This window comes from Embiotoca jacksoni, unplaced genomic scaffold (assembly GCF_022577435.1).
Source record: "Embiotoca jacksoni isolate LCO1_2020_lvr unplaced genomic scaffold, fEmbJac1.0.p SCAF_10, whole genome shotgun sequence".
Lineage (NCBI taxonomy): Eukaryota > Metazoa > Chordata > Actinopteri > Embiotocidae > Embiotoca > Embiotoca jacksoni.
The window spans coordinates 16,271,776-16,296,707 of record NW_027185230.1 but is presented as its reverse complement, the minus strand read 5'-3'; the positions used below and the strand labels follow the sequence as shown (position 1 = coordinate 16,296,707).

The 24,932-nt window shown below is 40.7% G+C and overlaps 5 protein-coding genes across 6 annotated transcripts in view; 2 read left to right on the top strand and 3 right to left on the bottom strand.

Moving 5' to 3' along the window:
* Positions 1–6: 6 nt before the first annotated feature.
* On the bottom strand, positions 7–1,808 carry rxfp3 (relaxin family peptide receptor 3). Its single transcript, XM_069159983.1, has one exon. The coding sequence runs from the start codon at positions 1,525–1,527 to the stop codon at positions 310–312; it is 1,218 nt and encodes a 405-aa protein (XP_069016084.1). The 5' UTR covers positions 1,528–1,808; the 3' UTR covers positions 7–309.
* A 5,645-nt stretch (positions 1,809–7,453) lies between these two features.
* Positions 7,454–12,691, bottom strand: btc (betacellulin, epidermal growth factor family member). 2 transcript variants are annotated; one of them, XM_069169986.1, is made up of 5 exons: positions 12,408–12,691; positions 11,698–11,805; positions 9,493–9,610; positions 9,127–9,273; positions 7,454–8,692 (listed from the first exon to the last, which is right to left on the bottom strand). In XM_069169986.1, the coding sequence occupies exons 1-5, from the start codon at positions 12,445–12,447 to the stop codon at positions 8,545–8,547; spliced, it is 561 nt and encodes a 186-aa protein (XP_069026087.1). In that variant the 5' UTR covers positions 12,448–12,691; the 3' UTR covers positions 7,454–8,544. The 2 variants fall into 2 exon arrangements, with proteins under 2 accessions (XP_069026087.1, XP_069026092.1); XM_069169991.1 differs by having other exon boundaries at positions 9,247–9,273.
* A 2,540-nt stretch (positions 12,692–15,231) lies between these two features.
* On the bottom strand, positions 15,232–16,439 carry gng10 (guanine nucleotide binding protein (G protein), gamma 10). Its single transcript, XM_069159969.1, has 3 exons — positions 16,279–16,439; positions 15,517–15,644; positions 15,232–15,405 (listed from the first exon to the last, which is right to left on the bottom strand). Exons 1-2 carry the CDS (start codon positions 16,357–16,359, stop codon positions 15,519–15,521), a joined length of 207 nt encoding a protein of 68 aa, XP_069016070.1. The 5' UTR covers positions 16,360–16,439; the 3' UTR covers positions 15,232–15,405; positions 15,517–15,518.
* An 886-nt stretch (positions 16,440–17,325) lies between these two features.
* nxnl2 (nucleoredoxin like 2) lies at positions 17,326–19,527 on the top strand. The gene is made up of 2 exons (XM_069159957.1): positions 17,326–17,962; positions 18,663–19,527. The coding sequence occupies exons 1-2, from the start codon at positions 17,661–17,663 to the stop codon at positions 18,829–18,831; spliced, it is 471 nt and encodes a 156-aa protein (XP_069016058.1). The 5' UTR covers positions 17,326–17,660; the 3' UTR covers positions 18,832–19,527.
* Positions 19,528–22,466: 2,939 nt separating this feature from the next.
* The window catches only part of csgalnact1a (chondroitin sulfate N-acetylgalactosaminyltransferase 1a), a 29,303-nt gene continuing 26,837 nt past the window's right edge, over positions 22,467–24,932 (top strand). The window contains exon 1 of the mRNA XM_069169974.1: positions 22,467–22,582. The gene's annotated coding sequence lies outside the window, so the exon portion shown is untranslated. The remainder of the gene's footprint in view (positions 22,583–24,932) is intronic.

Below are 24,932 nucleotides of genomic sequence, written 5' to 3'. Positions count from 1 at the left end.
CAAACGTTGTACATTCAAAACATTTATTCTTCTGTCTTATACACAGGGAAAGAGCCCTCTTCTATTTCTCTGTAAGAGCAGTCAGTATAAAATCACAAACTTCATGATGATTCTGACTAGTATGAGTCATTGCTGGTCACTGACAGAAAAAGAGACCTTTGTAATAATGCAGATCCAACTTGTACTCCAACTTAAGCTTTCTGACAACTGAGGCAAAACAAATACTACAACAACAACAACAACAACAACAACAAAAACAAAAACAACAACAATAGATTATTCAAAACAATGTATCCAAGGCACTTTTGACTAAGTGCTGTTTTGCGGCAGATCTCGCCTGTCATTGTAAACAGCAGCCCCCGGAGGATAAAACACCACAGCGGGCTGCCCGGCCGCGCTGATGGGGACCAGGATTTGCCCTTGCTCGTCTGGCTTTGTGCTGGCTGTGATCGGCCGTATTGTGGTCAGGGTCGGCGAAGTCATCCGCCAGAAGAGTTTTTTCAGCGCTTTTCTGAACTCCCGCCTCATCAGGCAGTACAAGATGGGATTCAAGCAGCTGTTGGAGTGCGCCAGGCACACGGACACGGGGAACACATACTCTTGCATGGTGTAGTACTCGTAACTGAAGTGAACGACGTTGAGTTTGATGAGGATGCCCCACGCTGTCAGCGCCTGGTTGGGCAGCCAGCAGAGGAAAAAGGACAATACCACAATGGTTACAGACTTTGTGACCTTGGCGCGTCGTTTGGCGCTGGAGGTGTTGATATTTTTGGAGCTGATGAAGCGCAAAAGGAGCAGATAGCAGACGGAGATGATGACCAGAGGCACCACAAAACCAACAAGCACTTTCTGAGAGTGATAAAGTCCCAGCCAAAACTGCGCGCTTCCGTTGGTTTCCGGGAATTTGACGAGGCACAAGTCCTCATTGGTGACTGTCACCGTCGTGGAGAAAACTGCGTGTGGCAGAGCGGCTGAGACAGCGGCGAACCAGATGAAAACGGTGATGCACCGTGCGGAGCAGCAGCGCGTCCGCCGCCGCCGTCCTTTGAGCGCAGAGGCGAGGGAGCAGTACCTCGCCACGCTCATAGCCGTCAGGAAAAACACGCTGGCGTACATGTTCATAGCGGTCACATAGGAAACTATCTTGCACATAGCGTTGCCAAAAAGCCAAGTAAAGTCCAGCGCGTTTTCCACCGCCCAGAACGGCAGAGTCAGCACGAACTGGAAGTCAGTCACCGCCAAACTCGTTACGAAAAGGTTGATGGACGACTTTTTCCACATCTGTTTCGTTTTCATGAGGTACAAGACCAATAAGTTCCCAACCAGACCCAGTGCACAAACCAGAGAGTAAATTACAGAGATGATAATCCTCACAACAGCGGCGCCATCTCCCAAATCCGTTTTGCCCAAGTCTGACAAGTCGTAGGAGCGGTTGGTTGTGTTGAAAATACAACTGAAGTTGAAGGATCCAGCACAGACTCTCCCAGCGGAGCCTTCGTAGTTGGCGTCGATAAATTCTCCTGACATTTTAACTTGAATCCACGACGATGTTTACCGAAGTCATGCCCAGATCCAAAGATTTATGTCTTGGGAAAAATACTTGGATTTCGTTTCATGCGCCAGCCTCCATGTTAAATATAACTTCTAACCTTAAATAGGCCACCACATTGCACAATTTTTCCAAACAAAATTGTTTTAAAAAGTAGAAAAATCGCTGCTGTGTATGTGACGGAGCTCTACTTCAGGTTGTAGTGTTGCTCTGAGATTTTCTCAGTGCGTCTCAGCTCTCCAACCGTGAAAAAGCGTCTTGACGCAGCGATCAGGCGCAACCCGGCGCTGTCCTTGGTCCTGATTAGATGCCACGAGGAGGACAAATCTATCTTATAATGCTTCTAATGTTGAAAAAAAAAAACCAAAAAAACATAGGCTACTCTTTTGTCTTATAGGCTTACAATTTAAACTGTGGGAATTACATATAGTCTGATAGATTTAGGCTCCATTGTAAATAGATAGGTGGTACGCACCACACACACACACACACACACACACACACACACACACACACACACCCTATCCAAGTGAAGGGTGATTAAAGCTTTCGTGAGATGATTTATGGTCTCTCTATTGGAGATTCAGTGGTCCATTCGCCTACTTCTAATTTAGTATGCTTCCAATTGATTTGTAAACTCAAAACTGAACATTTGTTTTGTCTGAGAAACTGTCAAAAGCCCTAATCTTTGAGTACACTATTATCCAAACCTGGGGAAACTCAAACTACAGTTTGCATCTGAGAAACATTTAGCAGTTTTTGCTATTAAAAAAGACTTCAATAATTAATTACATTTTGGTTTATATGGTGCCATACCCCAACGTAGTCATCTCAGGGCATATAACAACAACAACAACAACAACAACAAAAAGTCCTTACAACAGACCTTCCATTAAAGAGAGGGATAAATGTCAAATTGTTCCAATTAATGAATCCATCAACTAATAATTTCCTCATTTGGACTTTGACCTGCTATTCCCCATTCAGCCCTAGAGGCTCCCGGAGTTTCCCTCTAATTGCAGTCACCTGACACACACCCCCCCCCCCCTCCCACTCGCACATCTGTTCTCAGTTTCTTCATCACTATCTCTGCCTCCCTCCTGCTTCTTTCAAACAAATAAACAAGGAAGCTGTTCTTGCTGTCATGAGGTTTCTATCGTGGTTTTTTTGTTTTTGTTTTTTTAAGCTGCGGTCAGTCAAAGTCAAGGAAACCATGACTTACCCTTAAGTCATGACACTTTATAGTTGTAAGGCTCCAAGGGTTACTCAGATTTGATTCGGAGTATACAAAAATCTGCAAATTCATGGATTAGAGCGTCAACATTCATTGTTAGAAATCCGAAAACCTTCATAGTGCAATTTTATTCATGTCCTTGAACCATAACTGTTGTTGTGTCTTTTCTTTCAGCAACGTGACGTCTGTTCGAGAAAAAAAAAGGTGTGAAAACGTTTGAACCCTAACTCTGAAATGTGTTAGCAAAATTCTACATGTGCCGAATTTGTTTGCAAACAGGATGAATCATTTCAAACCCGCTGATTAAATTGATTTGACCTCTGATATGCAGAGGATGAACTGTGCGGATTTGTGGCAAACTTTAAAAGCCCTCGTCATTTGAACACGGAATATGTGCTAAACGGTGTTGGGGAGTAACTTCACGTGTATATAAATGACGAAATACAAGTGATAGTAATTGTATGACATTTACTATTTAAAATATTGCTGATTACGTAGCAGTCACATCAGAATGCGTCTCTTTTGTTAAAACGGTTATGTGCCGACTATAAAACGTAACATGAATCCTGTTGCTCTGCTTCTTTTCGCCTGGATGCCGCCGAGTAGCTCCATTCATCCAGTTGTATGTGCTCAAATTTTAAGCGTCGTTTTTGAATTGTTCTTTTGTTTGAATTCACACTGTCTCTCGTCTGCCCTTTTTAAATTATCGCGCTTCGCTCAGAGCAACCGTGCCAAGGTGGTTGGACACGTTGTCAGATAAGATTAGGAGATACGTGACTAATATCAAACTCGTCATCTTACATTTCAAAAGTAACCTACACTGGTGAGAAATGATGGATTCTGACACGGCAGAGATGTTTCTATGTGGTTTGAAATGTTAATTCATTTGCCGCTGCTTATTTCTGCCTGACAAGCTGATGACGTGGCTCCTCAGTAGAGATGCTTGATTATGCTTCATGCTTTAGTGTCACTGCCACTGAGTAGCTCATCTGACTGTAAGACGACCGAGTCATCGCGTCTTATAGTTAAATGGCTCTGAGTTATTCCCTTGTTATTGCTGCTGTCGGATTTGGAAAATTCAACTTTTAAAGCTGCAACTGCTACGTGCACTGAGGTGTCAGCAACCCTTAATTTAAAATTTGACCAACTGGTTTCACATAGCTTATCATCGGTTTCAGAGACGTGGATGTCTGCAGCAAAGTTGAGTAAATGTCAACACGTGAGGTTAATTTCATAGATGCAGATTTCCGATATTCATCATGCTGTACAGTTTAATTTGATAAGAGGGGCAGGACCATGTGGGCGAAATGACGTATCATCATCATGATGATGATGATGATGAGTGAATGCAAAGGAAAACAAATCATTTTTCTTGTGCATAAAGTTAACATGGCAGGATCCATTTTCTTATTTGTTGGAACCAGAATGAAAGGAAAGACAATCAGAATCATCCGGGTATAGTGTTCCTTCACCAAACATTTCCTCTTGGTTTTGAGATTATGTACCAACAAAATCATCATATCAGATCCTTCATTGACAGAAAATACAAATAAAGCTCTGCGAGAGTGAAAATCTCTACTTTCACAAATATCTGTTCCAATCTCTGCAATTTTTCCACTCATGGTTTCTTGAGCCTCCAAGTTTAGGAAGATATCTTCAGATCGCTGGAGGAGTTTCATGAGGGACAGTGACAGCTGCTCCTTCCTCCTGTGAATTGTCCCTTTTTCAAAAAATGCATGTAGGTCACACGAAACTGATCATGCACTTTTCCCTTTGTTACATCTGGCAGAAATAGCATTAAAACTAATAGTAATACTGCCAATGATATTTTAATAGAAATCCATTGGAGGAGGAAATAATCAAATCCTGTACTTCAAAGCTTTCAAATAGCTCACTGGGATTTCAGCGTAAATACGTTTATATGTTGAGCTACAGACACACAGTGAAGACTCTTTAAACCACAGTTTTACAGGAACTGACTCTGGATCAGCTGATGGAGCAGGGAGCACCAGCTCTACAGCTTCACATCAGTTTTTTTTCCCGCTGAAAACAAACATTTATTGATTCAGATTTAAGGTCAGCACCATTATTTAGTTTCGAGTAAATTCTCGTCGGAACAAACCTCCTCCGTCTGCCTCCACCACCTCCTCCTCCTCTTCACGACTGCAGTGCTGGACTCTGTGTGCTTTAATACCTCTGCTGCTTTATATGGTTGCTTCGGTGCAATAAATGGCAGTGAATGCGAGTTTGAATCCCATCCCTCGCCCACATCCCAGGAGGTGCACAATCCAAAAGTTAAAATAATATCATAAACAACAAATGAAACCAGAAATTCTACAAATAATAATACAAAACAAAACAAAAACAAAAAAAATCCCAGACGTCTCAAACAAAAAACATAACGTGCAATATAAAAACATACAAATAAAAAAAAAGGGTAAAAACAATAAAATAACTTTTGCAGCTTTTACATTAAAACGACTCGAGAGATTTCTGTGAAATCTTCATCTTTATAGTAACTAAAGCATTTAAATAGATACAGTGGAGTAGAAAGTACAATACGTTCCCTTTAAATGTAGTGGAGTAAAAGGACCTCCAAATTATAATGAAATTGAGTAAATGTATTTAGTTACTTTCTACCGCTGGTGTCTGAAAAGGTTGTTGTGCTCTGCTGACCTCTAGTGGCCTTCATATAAACTACAAAACTGTAAACAAACGGCTTGAAAGAGGGCAAGGATACAAATCACAGCTCAGTCCTCCTGAACAAACCCCCCCATGTTCCTTTCCAGTGCTGATGTATGTGTCGCCCTGTGAGGTGAAGCATTCTCCAACTGTTTGGTAGTCACAGCACAGCTGTTGGAGCCACCGGCCTGCACCCATACCAGAGGAGAGCAGATGGAGCTGTTAGCTGTCAGTGTGAAAACTGTGTTGAGTTAGTCACATGTCATCCAAGGTCTAATGTCCACTCGAAGTAAACTGACGCTTACAACCGTTTAAGGTGTTTCACAATGACACCACCGGTTTATAAAAGAGACATTTTACTGCGTCTCCGCTCTAAATATATAGCTGGTATCTGTCTGTCTGTCTTATCAGCCTCATTTCCAAGTCTCACAGACACACCCCTCATATAGAAACTCCGGCATACCACAGCTGTCACTGTTTGAAGCCAGCCGGGCACACAGGCCACCTGAAATTAGGTCAAAGATCCTGACACTTTCATCGTAAACAGAGCAGAAGATGGATGTGTCTGAAAACAAAACTGAAGCTTGGTGCTTACAGCAGGCAAAACATGAAGCTAGTTTAATACAATTTAAAATCCTCAAATCTACCATTTTTTTATGTTTGAGAAAATGCTTTTTTCACTTATTGACACTGTTTTCAGAATACTGAAGTGGTTTTTAAAAGTATTTCAATCATAACTCCTCATGCTTGACTTCAACGTTGACCTGCTGCACACTTATAAATGAGTTCTTTTACAAGCATTTGCAGCAAAGTGATGAACTAAATGAATGAATTGGTTTATTGCGAAATGCATCCAGCCTGGTGTCTTTTTAATTCGATTCAATTTAAGCAGATTTGTCCTTGATGAGATTTTTTAAAGGCCTCCAAAACATTTAAGAAATACAGCAAACAACAGCTGTTGAGATGTTTGAAAATCAAAGCGGCTGCCAGCAGGTATACCAAGAGGAAGAACAGACAGACAGACAGCGAGGAGAAGGTGTCTTAAAGCAGACATTTTGCAAAATAGCCAACTGTTACCAGATGAGCAGATCAATACCACCTTCGTGTCTGTCGGTGAAGCCAGGAAACGGCCAACTGCATTTCTCTGTTTCCAGTGTGTGCGTGTGCTCAGCCAAGTAGAACAACTGCTAACTTCAGCTTCATATTAACCACAGACTATGAGTCACATCACTTGTTTTTTTTTTATATATCAAAATCTCAGCAAGAAAGGGCAAGTGTATTTCTCAAAATGTCAAACTGTTTGTGTTTGATTGATTGCTTCTTCCTCTTCTTCTTCCTGTGAGCCACATTGACATCTCTTAAGTCACCATTTTTGTAAACCAACCTACTACAAATACTCTGAACGAAGCTTTGCCACCTGTTCGTTCCACTGTGCTGCTGTTGATTTCATTCTTGTGAACCTTCGCTTACTACGGGTAACTTCGGCAGTGTTGGCATCAAGGACAAATTCAGATACAAGATAATTCCCCGTGCGGCAGCAGGATTAAGTCACATTGTGTCAGATGACAGCACTTTGTTATGTCTCACACTGGTATTTGTTGGCTCACACTGCTGACTGCAGCGGCATCAAGGAAACTCAACAACACAGTAAAACTGCAAAGTACAATCACTTGAAAGGAAGTCAAATCCTGCCTTAATATGAAGATGTCTGACGAGTTTGTTCACATAGGCCACACAGTCTGTGTTGTGGCTGTTGACATAATAGGACTGAAAAGATGTTATGAAAAGAGATTAGGACTGATCATCTGGATGAAAAGAACCTGTTGTCAACTCCTCAGTCCGTCTACAGACTGAGGGCATGTCGAGTAACATTTCTTAGAAACCACCGCGTAACATTGGGCTGTCATTGGGCTGAAATTCAGCCCAATGACAGCCCAATGTTACCCAATGACATTTTGAAAAACAATGAAATCATGTAAATGTACAGTACATATATACCAAAGGCATGTTTATTGATATGTGACACACATATATATATATATATATATATATATATAAACAGCAAGAGAAGACTTTGCTGACTTTGTCCTGACTCTCTCCTGACTACATTCAGGATTAATACTCGCACAGATACACGCTGAAATCTCAGCGAAAGGCTGGCAGTTTGGAAACTGTCTCATACAGTGGAGCACTTTCACCTCAGCCGAGCCGTGACACATACACAGGCTCAGCTGTTCTGGAGGCTGCTCGGCTCCAAATATACAGATCAAAAAAGCCTCCTGCACAAGTTCTCCTTGTCCTCCTCCGACTCGGGGCTCCAGAACCGCAACCTTTAGTAGCTATATAGTGCATGAGGCTCTTCTTGCACTGCTAATGTTGGCGGGGAACAATGATCTCTGTGAGTTTATATGGAGGCGTTGCTGTTGATTGGGGGGGTGAGTGATGATTTTGTGGTGCACATGTTCAAATACTGTGCATCTGTGAAATGACACTAAAGTAAAACCAGCGGTACCAGAATGATGCTGGTGGTATGTGTAAGATTTATATGCATTTATTAGTTTATTTACATGACTACAGTTCACTAAACTGAATGACAGTTTTGTCATACAGTCCCTGTCCTCTCATTTTGTGGCCAACTGAGACCACTAACAGCCTTATCACTGACTCCCAGCTGGTGTCGCAGCTTTTTCCAACATGGCAACAGTTAATTTAGCGCTGAGCAGGCAGCAGCACTCTGTGAAAGGCATGCTCTTGTTGCTCCACAGCATTGGAAAAAGAAAAGTGTCCTTGCCAGCTCACAAGTTGCCGAACACTTTCCTCCAACTTGTGTTTATCATAAATCCCAGAAGGCATCTTCTCTGTTCTGAAGCTTCACTGAACTTTCAAACACTTCTTTAAAAGGAACGGCACAAACTCCTGGGCTTCAAGCTCAGAAGGGGGGGGAGCACTTTTATCCTGAATCGTTCTTCCTTTTAGGCCTCAGCGGTGTCCTGAGACCTCCTGGAGCTCACTGCCGTCACTGTGAGACAAAAGGCAGCAGCTCTCCGTCGTCACTTGTGGATGAGCTCACACAAACTACTCATACAGAGTTAGTACATGACAGCTCTGTTGAGTCTGATGTTAAGACCGCGGGTGGTGCTCTGGTGTCCATCATACTGAGCTTCTCTGTACCATTCCTCGCTTCTTCCCTCCGTCTGCCCCTCCGCCGACACAATCTGCACCTACAACTGGGAGAGAAGCGGCCACACAGGAGCCGAGAGCATTTATATGCAGCAGTAAAAACAAAACCACAAGCATGCAGGTGTTATAGTTCAAAGGAACGGACTGGGGAAAGACACTGCTTGCCAAAAGTTATACAAGGTCATTTCTTGACACTAATGTTTATACGCTGAATTACAAACTACAGTCAGTCAGCTCAGCTCAGCTCAGCTCAGCTCAGCAAAAAGACTGGAGGTGTTGGGTTCATACCACACAGGAGAAAATGTCCTCAGCAGTAGAGTGCCCGGTTTGACCCCTGAGTAGCTGCAGGCTTTGCTGCATTTTGAAAATGCCAAACTGTTCCTCTTAGTACATTTTATTAAAAAAAACAACAACACATTTCGTCTGTCTCTTCACACACACACACACACACACACGCACACGCACACAAACAAAGGCTTACTGTGAACAGACGCAGATGAAAACAATGAGAAGAATTAAGAATACGAGCCCTGCAATGATGCAGGCAATAATGATTTGTCGTTTCTCTCCTATGCGCCAGTCCAAGTCCACATATTCACACCTGGTGCCGATGTAACCGCTCATACACCTGAGACAAAGGAAAGAAAATTACTTTTACAACTTTATATTTTTCTTGTGCTTTTCATTTTCCTTGCAGATGTCTGTTTGTCTGCTTCTCCAAATACATCAGGACTGAACATTGAAAATTCACTTTGGTGCAGAATTAGAACAGACTTCTCTTACTGCTCCTATATTTATTTGTGTTTGTTGCCAGGCTTCTAACTTATTTCCAGCTGTTGTGTCTCACCTGCAGGACGGCGTCTTCTGTTCCTTAATGTAACGACATTCCCCGTGGACGCAGTAGTGCCTCAGTTCCTCGGGACACTTTGAGAAGTGGCCATTCCACTGTCCTGTATCTATTGTGTCTGCAGTAGAAATTAAATCACAGCCTCTGTAATTAGTTTCAGGTAAGTGCAGCATTTGATCAACTCTTGCAATATAGAAAATGATGAACAGAGAAATTAAAAACATAAGAGCTTCTCATTTGGTATTTCTAGTCTTAAGGAATAGTTTGACATTTTGGCAAAAACACTTGCTCGAAGTTACAGGAGAAAATCGATACCCACCTGAAACAGTATTAATAAAAAAGCTACCGCTGGAAATAAGGGGAGGGGGAACAATTAGCATGGTTACCTATATGCCTCTCTGAGGCTCAACAATTAACACATTACCTCTACGGGCCAGCCAAGAAATAGTCCCCATTGTAATGCCAGGCAGATTCTGTTTGGACAAGCTGTTTCCCCTTATTTCCCATCTTTATGGTAAGTAAAGCTACTCCCCTGCTAGTATATAGGCATAAATGCTTTAAAATTAATTAATAGCAAAATATTGTTGGTCTTCCAGAATGGCACATCCAAACTGCTCGGCTTAAAGTTTGACTAAAAAAATCTGGGTTAAGGTTCAGAAAACAGCATGTTTTGTTAGTGAAATTACAGCTCAGCCTATTTAGACTCCCTCCTCTGTTTACTTCAGCCACACCAGGGACTTGTCATTTTGCCTTCGTTGCATACAAAGATGTTTGTCTTTCAAGGACAGCCACAGTTCAATGTACAAACATGAGATTCAAATCAATCTTCTAATCCGAAAGATGAAATCTCTAATCAGGAAAACAGACGAGATTATTTCACCAAATGTCTCTTTCTGTAACTGTGTCACGTTCCGTCAGCTTGCTTCACCTTTTGACTCGGCCTGATGTATAAATACACTGTTTGCAATACGATCCAGTGAGGAACGCTGATGATGATGATGAGTGCCAGGAGAGGCCTGGTGTCATTAAGGTCTCGTTAACCACGTGCTTCAATTAATACCAATCTTTACAAAGTGAAACGTGAAAAGTTGTAATTCCCTGTCTATCTCTTACTCACAAACACACAAACTAAAACACCCTACAGCTGCCAGTAGGTCGTAACGCTGAACCTCTGACCACCAGTTTCACACAGTGCTTCCAATAACACTGCCGCTATCTTTACAACCCATTCTCATGAGATAATCCTTGAAAATGAGCTACACTGCTGCTCAGGTAACATCAATGAGAGCGCTTCACTTGTTAGCTGAAACATGAGACCCGGCACGGAAAAATCTCCGGTTACAAAGTTTAAAGAGATAGTTTGGAAAGTATTTTTTATTTGCTTTGTTGTTAGCCGGTATGACCTCATTTTTGTCACCTATGATGCTAAAGATAGCAGCCACTTTAGCTGAGCCTTACATAAAGACTGCAAACAAAATAGCTGGCTTTGTTCTGTCCAAAGGGAAATGTCTTTAGCACCTGTGAACGCTCACTAATTTATATATATATATATATATATATATATATATATATATATATATATATATATATATATATATACACATATTTTAAAGCAGCAAACCTTTGACAGAGCCCACTTTGTTTCTTAAATCTTAAAATAATGACGTAACAAGCATGTTCCCCTCTAGAGAACAGAAAATAAACTATGTTGCTGTGTATTCTGCTGTGGTTTTAGCCTCTTAAAGTAGTTTATACTGAGGCTTAGTGCTTGCCAACAATGTACGACGTGAGCAGATGCCATTCAAAACTCAGCGGCTCCATTGGTAGTATTAAGTAGTTAAGGACTATTTGATTTGTATTTCCTTTGATGCCGTTAATCCATCAAACAAAGGCAAAATAGTTCAAAGCAAATGTTTTTACCACAATTTTATCACAATTTTCTGCAATTAGAACAACTAGTTCTTTCACCCTGCCTGCCAAGGGGTGTTATAGTTTTTATGATAATGAAATTCCTTATTATGTCATGTGTCCGTATTTTACCCCTTTCCTTTAAAAAAAAGTGCATCCAGATGTGTTTGTATTATTATTATTTTTTTTATATCCACATCTGGTGCTCTGTCCATTTATTCATGAAACCTTTCGAACATCATAAGCAGCACCACGTAAAGTAAAGGAGCGACTCTTCGCCTCGCTGTCCATATTTACCTGTGCAATTTTCTCTGTTGCCGTGGCGACGACAGTAGGGCACAGTTCGATTGGCAGACTCGTCGGTGGCATTCCACTCTGCCGGGCAACATTTGCATAAGGCCAGAGCTGCAGTCACAAACACAAACAAGAAGCCCATCACACACAGCTAAAATGTGCCCGTTCGTGTCCACGTTCCCCTCAAAGGATCCGAACAAGAGATGACATGACTTTTACCACTCTAAAGACATGTCATGATAATTTCCCAGCTCTGTCATATATAATCATTATACTGACTATGTGAACCTAGAGACAAAGATATCACAAAGAGTTCCCACATGCCATACTTGGGGAAGCCTGTATATATATATATATATATATATATATATAGGATGTATCAACACTGAGGTTTAATGCACAAATATTTCTTCGTAAGGAAGTGTCTCCGGACCTGATTTGGCTGCATTAGTTTGAAAGGATATAGATGGTAAAGCACCATCAGTAGAAACAAATACAGGATTAACTCATAAACTGGCCTCAGACACGCCTTTAAGAAGAAACTGTCACAAGAAACGTGTTCAAAACAAGAATTACACATAAATATCCCTTGAATGAGTCTGTTTCGAGGTTTCCAAACTCAATATTACAAATCCAGCCTTTTGTTTACGAGCAATGGGAGGGTAAGGTGAACGCAGATTCAAGAAAATGTATGAAACAACAGTAAATCTTACCCGTTACTATTCCTAAACAGAGTCTGTACACCGTGGCCATCTCCTTACTTCATAAAAGCGCTCATCCGATACATGAAAATTCAGTCTCATTGACAAATAGAAGTCAGACTGGATCAGTCCTTTCTCAGAGGTCAGTGACCTTTGAAAAAGGCGTGTACACGATGTGGAGCTTCGCCAGTTCTGTGTCGTGCTGCGGTTCTTCATTGATGTCGGTTAAGTTCATAATCAATCAGGAAACTTTGAAGCTATGACAAACGCACACACATGCAGCTCTAAGAGTCTCTCTGGACTGACTGGACCGAAGTGCAGGGTGTGAGAATAGAAAAGGGGGTGTGTCTGTAACCCAACTCTGCTCTCTGCACCCCACCCACACCTTTAAAGGGGAAGGATGACACAATTCAAGCTATTCAGGTTATTTCCTCTTCAAAGAAAAAGTGCTGCTTTAATCCTGACGCTCCTTTTCTGAAGAAAGGTTGACAGGTGGAGCCGTCACTGACAATAAACAACAACCTATTCACCAGCTAAGGACTTCCGGTTCTATTCGTGTTTTCTACTGCTTTGTCTTTTTGGAGTTTTGAGAAGTTTCCTGGACCAACAGAGAGCAGATAAATGTAGGGGGACGGACAAAATCAGATACTGAAATGGATTGTTGCCACATCTGGATTCTTGTGGGTCAGGACCGATTCCTGCAGAGTTAGACGAAAGCGGAAGAAAGTTATGCAACAGGCAACAACTATTGCATTGTTCTTTCTCGTGACACTTTATACTTCTACACTTGAATGCCAAATATTTTACTTTTACTGAAAACATATGATGCTTATACTAACACATTAATACCTACACACCTTAACAATAATAATTTAAAAAAAAATCCCAATGCAGGTGTTTGGTTTGTAATTGACTGTTTCTACATTTTGATAGGGCTACCTTTACTCAAGCAACCTATTATAGGAACTGTTAATACATCCATGATTTGTGTCCTAAACTCAGCCAGCAGATGGTGTAATTTGACACCTTCATAAAATAATTTTTGTACCTTTGGTTTGTATGGTAAGAAATTCTATATTAATACCCTTCACATATGAAGCATTTGTGTTTTTACAGTTTGGATTTGTCAGTTATCACATTTGCAACGACTATGTTTTGGGTCATTATTTCTATTGTAGCTTTTAGGATACTTCAGGCCGTTGTTTCATACGTTGTTGTACCTGTGCCATTGTATTCAATGAATAGTTTGATATTTTGGAAAATGTGCTTTCTTGCCCACAGTTAGATGACATATTTATTATTATCTATTAGCACTTTTATGCGTTGTTGACTAAGCTGCAAGCAGTAGCTGATAAGCCTGGCATAAAGACTGGAAACAGGGAAACATCTATCCTGGTTCTGTCCAGGTAGCAATAAACCAGCTCCCAGCACTTCTAAAGCTCGCCAGTTATAATGCTATGTTTCTGTAAGGGTTAATTGGTGTTTGTGTAAGTGTAAATACATGTTTATCTATCAGATTCCTTGACCGTTTCTGTGTTGGTTGCCTGGCAAATGCTCCTGCCAATAAGAAATATTCCAGTACAACCCCCACAAAAATCACATGTGGATAGTATTAATAAATCACCTTTCATTAAAGAGTAATACAACACCCTGACCCCCACACTTCAACCAGAATAAACAGTGAAACACTGCTTTACACCCTGGTGTTAAGTCTGTTTTGAATTCTACGTGAGCTCTTCAATCCATCGTGTATGAAGGGCTTACTGAATGAACACTAATTAAAATCACATACTTAATCCCCTTAAGCCCAAGGCTATTTTTTTTTACAATTTCCATCTGAAGCTAAAATTACCGTCTCACGCTCATTTGCCTCCGCTAACCGCTCAAGTTGTAGTTTACGTCCGTATCTCTCCAGACTCATTCATGTTGTGAAGACTTTGAAAGAATCCTCAATATGTTCACATGCTTTCGCGAATATAGCCGGGTGACAGTAGACAAATATGGATTCTGCTGCAAAAGAAGCTACAGATTTTGAAACGTGGATGCTTCAGAGACGTCTTCAATCCCATTCATTAATCTGCATAACAGCAATTTTATTATTTTCCAGAATTCTTTGTTAGAAACAATTGTCCTGCCAATATTTTTTTCTGTCCGTTCCCCACCAAAGGGTGCTAAACAAGAGGACTTCTCAGCGTTGCACAAAATTGAGCAAAAGCTTGTTCGTGAAGGAGGCATCAAAAAGGATTGAGACTCGCCCATGGAAAGTGCACAGAGAGGAAAAGGAAGTGATAAAGTAGAGAGTTGTCTCATGACTGGCTAGACCTCTTTTAGGCTGATCTCGACTGATTCTGGGACAATTACATCTTCACACATTTACAGTACTAGTTCAGTTTTACACAAAACATACAAATACATTCAATAAATAAACAGATCGATTTAAGTGAACAAGCGCTCAAATACAAGCATAAGTCATGTTCTGTGTGTTATCCACCTCCTACATCACAGTGATTCACAATGTATTTCTACCCTAAAAGAGCCTCGAGCTCGTAGATGAGTCCAAACAGTGTTAAAAAGCCCAAAAGGCCGAGTGAAATGTTGCACAGAGTCTGCAGTTTTAAACAGGAAGACTCAATTTCCTCTCGCTGCCTGTGCTCCTAACTTAGACTGAAGGTCAGGAAGCTCCGACGCCACCAGATTCCACGGAGTCATTTAGAGCTCGGCTGCAAACATCCGCTTTGTACAATCCACTGGAGGACCTGGCCCCCGTCTGCTGAGAGCACACGTACACAGAGTTAGCTTTCAAAATGCATTTCAATAAAGACTCAGATGAAACAGGTTTACATAATAACATTTAATGTGTTACCGAAAGAACATTTGTGTGATCATGTAGTACAACAACACAAAAGTCATTTTTTTAACACATTTCTCTTACAAAAACATGACATTAAAATCATATAAAAAAAATTCTCCTCTTCTGTGAGTGAGATCCTCCATTTCTTTTCCTCTTCCTCTGCAAAAGGTGCAAAATTTCATTTCACATTTGAAATTCAGCTGCAATAACAGGTGTGTTACTTACAAACAAGGCTGTATGCGAGGCTATATTCTCTTTGTGGAGTCTGACCTTCACACTACAGCGCAGGAGCGTGGTTCCCTGAAGGGGTTGCTGCCTGTCGGGACTCCGACCAGCAGGGCGTCTTTGCCTGCGTTCTGCAGACAATACTGCTGGAGCTCTGCAGCCGCCTGGGACACCTGGGAACACAAACACGCAAACATTTACCTGTACAAACCTTCTTTCATTTGCTAATGCTTTTGAGTTGCCAGGCTGTGAAGAAAAAAAAAAAAAAAACTCCTGCATGGTGCATTAAACTTGCACCATCTTTTTTCGTCTGTTGAACTCAGCAGGAAGATGGACTCAGACACTCTCCATTGACTGTTTGAGCTTTTACCTTCTAGAAAACATCTGTTTACAAACAGCTTGATAACATTTATATCGGCAGCCTTTCGCAACAGTAATGCGAAACACTCCATTCAAAATCAATTAAAAATGTTACTTAAGTGAAAGTATATATTCTATATATATAATACAATTTCCCAGAGCCCCAAAATAATTAAATAATTCACATTTTTTTGTAAGTCTACTAATTGATGTACATTCTGTTTGGTGTTTTGATTTAACAAAGCATGTATGACCATGCTATAGTGAAGCAAGTAGAATTTAAAAAAAACAAACAAAAACAAAACAATATACTGTAATATTGTACATTTTAATCTAATAATATGTTTTTTTCATTGTTTGTGGTTAAACAAGTAAAGAAAAGCAAGTTAGTAAACCCTAAACTCACGTTAGTTAAAGATGTCATATTTTAACCATCTTCTCTTTTACCTTGATTCTTTCCACGCTGGCCTCGAGCTTGAGTTGTTCTACCAGCCGTCGCATGTTGGATAAATTCGAATTAGAGGTCATGTTGGTAGAAATTGCTTTGTGAGAGAAAAATCCCTCGTGAAAAAGTATCTTCAGTCTTTGGACACAAGCAGTGGTCTGTGCTAATGGGCAGCAAATACTGGACAAGAAAACAATGGCCGAGTTTCTTTCCAAATGACCTCAGTTCACTTCGCTGAAGGAAGAAGGAGAGATGAAAGCGCACTGAGCTCCCCTTGGACTTCATATATCTGTATTCTGGATGTGAAATAAATATTAAGCTCTATTTACCCCTGACAGACCCCTAACGTGCTGAACGTTCAGCCATATTCTTAAACATATTCATTTTGTTTGCGTTTTATTGGTGCATCTTGCTTATTGAACGTCAAAAAATAAATCCACCAAAACAAAATTTGGCACCAAAATATATCTCCCATAAGTGTGCTGGTTTTCACATTTGATTGCATCCATAATTTTTTTATTTTTTTTTAATTCCCTGGAAGAAATCGTTTTTATTTCAAACATATTCAATAGGATCAAACTCAAAACAGAATTAAGATATCAAAATCAATGTCTGAAGTAATTTGTTTATTTATTTATTCATTTCATTTTTTTAATGTTGTTTTTATACATTGTTCTTCTAAGCGTGCTTTAAATTTTTTGTTATTTTTTTATTATGGATTATGCAGATTAATATGTTTGTATTGACTGATTCAATTACTGACTGTGGGATTAATAAAATCCAAATCTAAATTATTTGATCCTATAATGTATTGTTTAGATAGATAGATAGATAGATAGATAGATAGATAGATAGATATACTTTATTGATCCCGCAAGGGGAAATTCTTTCGTTACAGCAGCATGGAAGATACAGCAATGGATTTGGCCAGAGGTGAGTTATTATACAGTCAATTTTAAAACTTGACTTAAATTAGCAGGATACAAGAAACCTATTCTGCGCATGGGTTGATCTGGCTGCCGGAAAGTGCTGTGAAACGTCGTGCTGCAGAGGAAGTGGAGGAAGTTCGCCAGGAGCACAGGAGCAGCGTGAAGCTTCATCCTCCGCGTGAAACCCACGTGGCTCATGAATTACAACACTGTCTTCTCGCCTCCTCATTGGTTCCGCAGGCGATTACCGAGATTGGCTGTAAGTAGCTTTTGTCGAAAAGGTAAACACAAGCGAAATCTTCTCCGAAGAATCAACAACCTCAAAACCGGCGTCGAGGCGTTAAAACTGAGCAACAATCATGAGCTAAAATTATACTTTGTAAAAAAAACAAAAACAAACAACAACCTTGTTTTACTTTGAAAAAAAAAAGAAGAGTCCCGAGAGTCGTGCAGACATGGTGGAGGTATTTTCCGGGCGGACGCTCCTGAATAAAGACGGAGACTTCGTGGAGCCCGAGGAGGCGCTGAGGAACAAGGTGGTGGGGATCTACTTCTCCGCCGGCTGGTGTCCGCCGTGCCGCGACTTCACGCCCATCCTGTGCGACTTCTACACGGAGCTGGTGGAGGAGCGCGAACCTCCTGCTCAGTTTGAAATAGTTTTCGTCTCCTCCGACAAGTCGCCCGAGGACATGGTTGAGTATTATCACGACATGCACGGAGACTGGCTGGCGCTGCCCTGGACGGACGAGTACAAACAGTGAGTCAATTCTCAAGCGACATACGACAACACGTCGAAAACATTTATGTTACATGTTATTGGGGTCAAACACTGCGGTGGACACCGGTGATTATCTTATGTAAAGTGCTCAGGAGGGTGACCCTGTCGGGGATTAGGTTTAAGTGCAGAGACACACTTCCTCACCAGCTGACAGTGACAGCGTGGCTTCATATATGGGTTAAATCTTCTTGCTTCGGTTTTTTTGTGTGTGTGTGAGTTATGTGCATGCTGTTTATTTATTCAGATCACTCACTCTTTTACTTTTAGTACGCTTAAATATCTAAAAGTCCTTCATAAAGACTTTAGGTATTATTTAGGTATTATTTATGCAGCTGTACTCACCATGAAGGCAAGTGTTAATTTATTGAGTTCATGCTCTTGAACTGGAGTTAACTGTTACGTTCATCATAAATTATTCTGCTGATGGTTTTCTCAGGAAAATGTGTGTCAAACTTGAATCTTTAATGTATCACTCAGTCACATCTGTCAGATAAATCGAGTTGGCTGAACAGGGTTGATGTGATTTGGATTCCTGAAAATGGAAAATAAAGTCTACGCGTAATACGTCCAAAACCCAAAATGTTTTATTGCACTCATAATGACAGAAAGAAACAGTAAGTAGGAAAAAGTGTTTTGATTTCCTCTAAATCTGCGTCTCCGTCTCTCTTTTCTCCGGCAGCGAGTTGAAGCAGCGCTACAAGATCACGGCGGTGCCCAAACTGGTGATCGTGAAGGAGAGCGGCGACGTGATCACAGAAAAGGGCAGGAAACAGATCCGAGACCGAGGCCTGGCCTGCTTCAGGTCCTGGCTGGACGCCGCCGAGATCTTTCAGAACTTCAAGGGTTAGAAAGCAACGACGACGACGAGGAAAGTGTCACTGCGAACATCAGAGAGCTGAACAAAGCCCGTAACATCATTCTACATTCAGGAAAATGAACCAACAAATTATATTTCTGTTCCACAAATGACCTGTTATTTATTTATTCATTGTTTTTCTTCGTCTTTTGCTTTTCACTTTTTAAAAGTCGGATATGATTTGACCTTTTGCGCCGTCTAAAATCCTACAAATAAAACAACCTTAGAAAGAAAACTTTAACCTTGTTTCAGCTGCTCTCAAGTTGTGGTCTGGTATCAAAGACAAACAAGTTCTGAAGTCCTGCTTTAGTCACAGACTTTTACCAAACATCCTATGCATTTAAGATGAACCTCAGGCGTGTCCATTGTGCATTTAGTAGCTTATAACTAAGACAAGCCACCTGCTGTCCTCTTAAAGTACCCTGATGTATGTCCCTCATAAGCGCTAGCGCACTAGTTGACCATTGAGCTGACCCATGCCTATATTCAGTAGATCTTTCTTTCCAGAGAGCTTGCCTTTGTATACTCCAGAAAAGATTGACTTGTAGTTCTATTTTGAGCTGCCTGTATATTTTTATATTTTATTTTTTATGAGTGCGTAAGACTGGTTGTTCATAATAATAATAATAAAAAAAAAAATATATATATATATATATATATATATATATATATATATTCTGTGATTTTCGGATGGTTTTTAATTGGTGTTTAATTGTCAAGGAGCCCCTGTTGTATGAACAAACAAACAAATCGATTCCCTTTTGGCTCGTTAAACAGCAGAAAGCCCTCAGGATCTGTTTCCAGCATGCTGGCATATTCACATCCATAGCACTAATTGCAGGTTTCCTCTGTGTGTGCGCTGACACTGCTGTTATTACTAAAACATCCAACATGCGTGATGACATAATGATGAGTCGGCACCGGCCGCTCTCTCCAGGTCTGCCTGCTTAATGATAGTAAGTGCTGCAACCGACACCCCGGTGTTTCATTCAGGAGTAAATCTGGCCAGGTCTGGGGGGGATGGGGGGATAGAGGGGACGAGGGGGGACGGGACGGTGCAGAGAAAGAGCCTCCTCACATCTCAGTCTCAGAGAGAAGTGATGCAACTCCTCAAGGTAGAACAAAGCACGAGACTCTCGTTAGAAAGAGACACGACGAACCGGCTGACATCTACTGCACTTCAAAGTGAATTCATGTATTTTGACATCCAGTAGAAACTGAACTTTATTGACCTAGTTTGCATCATTATTCTTCTGGGGCAGTTTTTGAGGAAGTTGCAGTTCCACTTTCTGCCATGTGAGGGCACTGTAGTGTCATGAGAATATGGGGATGAATTAAGGGCAGTTAACTGTCAGTTCTGCCTGTCAATATCAGCAGCAGATGATCCGTTTTGAAGAATTTGAAGGAACAATTTCATCTTTAACTTTTAGATTATGTGGTTTCTAATCTAATTTATGCCTCCACTTGAACGTGTGTTTTTTGTTTAACAGTAATTTCCCTTCAAACTTCACTGTTTACAATCATCTTTTTAAGTGAGAAAAAAATTGTCCTGGTCCATGGACTTTTATTTGAGTGTCGATTGTGGATTTTTTTCAGGTATAGAAGAAGGGGAAGTTTTAACAGACTCATATCCGGCATAGGGAACTATTGACTGTGGTTGTAATGCGTTATTGATGTGTTCAAACCTCAGAGAGACAGGTCATGACATGGCACGGCACATAACGTTCATGTATTCACTAATTAAGGTCGCACAACGGCTTTATATAAATGTCACGTTATCAGGAGTGGGACTGAATGATGAAACTGCATATAGTGCAATAGTAGCACTCAAATACTGTGCATGTAAATCAAATTTTGATGTACTTGTACTTCAGTCATTTCATTTTAGGCTACTTTTACTCCAAGTTCAGAGGCTTGATATTGTGCTTCAGTCACTTCATCTCATTATCAATGGTGGAAGAAGTTTTTTTTTTTTTATTATCAACAAAATAGCCTGCTGAAAGTTATCAAAATATCTTTGTAGTGTTGATGTTCAATGGGAACCACATATTTCTAAAAAGTCTGCAAGCAAACAGATGCAAGTGTTGAGATCTGCATACGGACACAAACTTCTGAACAGACAGGCGATGCAGAAAAACGCTTGTTTGGCTGAAATCCGAACGTCTTTTGCAGCTTTCTGTAGAAAAACAGTCCTGTTTTCAGCCTTGAGATGTTTTGAAATGATCCAACAGGGTTTTGAATAGAATAAAAAAAAAAAAAAAAAAAAGTCAACCCTTAAAGGATCATTTAGTCCTTCAATTTATCATCAAAATCTATATCACCACATTTGGAGACACATGGTTTTCAATGGACTGCAAGGGTATCAAAAGTCATATTCTGAAAAGTAAGTACAGATGGCAGACAAATGTGGTGGAGAAAAAAAATATGATATTTGCCCTCGAGTAGAAGAATACAGCTGCTTTAAATGAAAATACTCAGGTGGCCTATACCATGAATACGAAATTAAGGAGTAAGTAAATGCACTTACAATCCATTAGTGCTTATTGTCATGATACAACATATAATACCCAAATTAATTCTAACAAGGGGTAATAAGATATAATGGGGAACAGTATTTTTAAATTTAAGTACTTTCCCAGTGTGTTGCTATTTTTATTTTTAAATACAAGGCTTTACTTCCAGAATATTTCTAACCTGTAGTTTGCAAATAAAAGATTTAAGTACTTCTCAACTACCATTGTGTAGGATTAATCAGGTGAGTGAAGTGTTTGAATTTGCCTCCTGCTGCCTGATTGCACAGAGACCCCCGGGTCACCTCAGATTAACATGTCGACTTCGCATTTGGACTTTTTGTTGCCTTTACTAATGAAAGGCAGTAGTGTTTCCTGCTGCTGTAACGGTGTCTTGAGTTAAGTAACAAGGCTGTCTTTATGCGAGCAGGGAGGGAGGGAGGCGGAGAGCTGGGCGGACTGGCGGACCCAACACAGAGGGAGCGCCGGTGTCAAGTTCGCAATTTTACCGAACGGAACTTCCGCTCAAGACCTTCAAAATAAGACTCCAATGCGTTGGTATTTTGATACGCTGATTCAAATAAATAGTTATTCTATTTCCTTGCGATACCTAAATGGTGAGTAAACGGCAACCAAAACTGATCTATATTTATTGATACATAGCTAAGACATACTATAAAACTACAATAGTTGGTATCTCAATGGTTATGGTCATTTCTGGCACTTTATTCAAAATATCCATGTTTATGACAATTCTTCACCAAATATTGGGGTTTTTGTTTTTGTCGATTACCACGTATTGTCTGGAATTTTAAAAAGCAAGGCTACATGAGTGCCATTAATGTCGGTAGCTTTTATCTACCAGTGAAGAAATAAATTGATCATTTGGGAAATATGCTTCATTGCTGAAAGTTAACACTAATACTGATTATATATAACAGCTTGAAGATGATTAGCTTAGCTTACTTTAGCATAAAGATTGGAAAAGTGGACATGTGCTTTTATTTCTAATTTCCAAACTGTTGTTTTATTTTGAAGACAGCAGCCCTCAAGTTCCGCTTTCGATCTGGCTTCACGCTGCTCCGCGGTACAAACGCTCACACCCGCTCCTGGGTTGTCCAGGAGTCGACTGTGGACCGGTGGAGGGCTGCGGCAGGACGGGTCTGCAGCACCGGCACCAAAAACAAAACCTCCACTCAGGCTGGAAGGAACTTACTACTGCGGGAACAAGAGGTAAGTTGTCCGGGTGAGAGGGCATGTTAACACCGCTGAAGTACAGATGCAGCCTGCCGACGACTGTCATGCAAAAATATTCTTTTATTAGTGTGCCTGTGGTGAGTTTAATCAGCATCCTCACGCTGATCAACGGGAAGTTAAAGTTTGCTGCACTTATTGGGCACCGTTTACTAATATGGAGGAATTATGCTAAATCAACAGTTATTGAAACAAGTCATATTTTTTCCATAATACCATTTATTAAAACACCACTACAATGAAAACTGGTACACAGTTGGTCTAAATGTCATTTTAATTAGCATTTGTATGTTTAAGTGCTCTGTTGTTTTCCTGAGATCTGTTCTGATGAGGTTTTATTCATCAATTGAGAGAATACAAACCCCTTCTCACCTATATTTAATACAATTGAAACCATCCTTGTTGGTGAATTATTAAACCCTGGCTAGGTTTTGAACCAGTGACTCATGTTTTAAGGTCACTTGAAACCAAAATCACATGGAGGAATTAAAACAAAAACGCCCACAATAATTTCTGGTGAGTAGACCCAGATAATAAAATTACATGCACTCAGTGGAAGTGCAGGCTTCTTTTCAACAGCGCTCCTCTGCATCTCACTTGTGTACACACACACACACACACACACACACACACACACACACACACACATACACATGCATTACACACAGCATACTGAGCGAGCTGGCGGTTTTATCAGGGAAATGGCTCTAATCCTACTTAGTGCTCCCACTAACAAGCACCTAGCACCCTCAAATATTTGGGTTTGCAAGCTGGCACAGTTGTTTTTCTCATATTGGAAGAATGAAACTGGAGATTATGTGGAATTTGGAGTTGTTTAGCAGGCAGGGAACAGATGGACTTTGGTGAGGGTGAACATACGGTATGCAGAGAGGAAATTACTCTATATGTCTTTACTTTCTGCTGGTGACTAACTGAGAGAAAAAAATGATGTGATACATGATGACATATATGTGCTTCCCGTGCCCGGAAGATAAACTTGCCCCATTTGAGATGCTCAGTGTGTGTGTGTGTGTGTGTGTGTGTGTGTGTGTGTGTGTGTGTGTGTGTGTGTCTGTCCTGAATGTGTGTTTATTGCATGTCTAGTCTGGGAGTGTGTGTGTGTGTGTGTGTGTGTGTGTGTGTGTGTGTGTGTGTGTGTGTGTGTGTGTGTGTATTCTCACTTTCTCTCTCTGTGCAGACTGTGTGTGTTCTCATGTTTCATAGATCAGATAACAGTATTGTCCAGGACATTTAAACGGTGACATTTTAATGGTGCCGCTGAAACCCTTCCCCTGCAAGCATACTGACAGATTACCTCTGATGATATGATGGCACTTTATAAAAAATAAAAAAAAATCGATTCAATTAAATGGAGATGTTATCAGCGGTGCTGCGGGGAGTGTTGCCGCTGGGGCTGACTGTCAGTTTCACTCACGTAAATCAGTACGAATTATCAACAGCAGAGAGTGGAGCTGGCCCAGTAACAGTTACCAAAACCCGTCGTAACGGCTAAAGGCAAAACCACAAGCCTTTACCTTTGCATCCAAACAGCCTCCAGTTGAGAAATGTCACCGCGCAGCTTGGTAATAATGACTGTGTGGCGGTTTATTGTCTGGGGAGAAGAAGGAAGTAATGAGCTCTGGCCCTGACTGAACGTGTCTCATATATTAGTTAACCTGTTTCACAACTTTTTTGCCAAACATAATCGTGGGATATTTCAATGCACCTCTGTTGCAAGTAGTAGCAGCAGCAGTTGCACAAGTGAAGATGCTCAGTAGTTGTGTTGTGTTTCAGGTTGTTACCTGACAAACAGGTGTGGTTTGTCAACCAAATGGATTTATTTATTTGGTTTCAACCTCAGTTGTTTGCTCTGTTCTGTTATCAGCTATTCATACTTTTTCCACTCGTAAAATCGCTGTCAACAACTGTGAAGCCCTTGACACAGGGAGTCTCTCTCGCTGTACAAACTAAGATTAATTATCTCACGTGATAATCACGCAGGGATGAGCCCTGATGTGCCCTCTCTGAATGCTTTTTTATTGTCTTTTCATGAGTGATTGAGTGCCCACTAATTCCCTTCTTTCTGTTTTATATTTATATATAGAACATTGTAGAGTTGGGTGTTGGCTGTTATGGAAAAGATCAATCTTTTGTGTGTATTACGAGTTGTTGTTGTTGTTCTTCATTCAGGCGCTGAAATCAATGTTTGTGTTCCCCGTTGTTCTTCGAGATCGCAGTAAATAATTCATATTGCTTGACAGATGCTGTTCATTTCCTTAAATCCTATCAACGTCTCCACATTCTTGACTGCTCTATTCTTAATTATTGG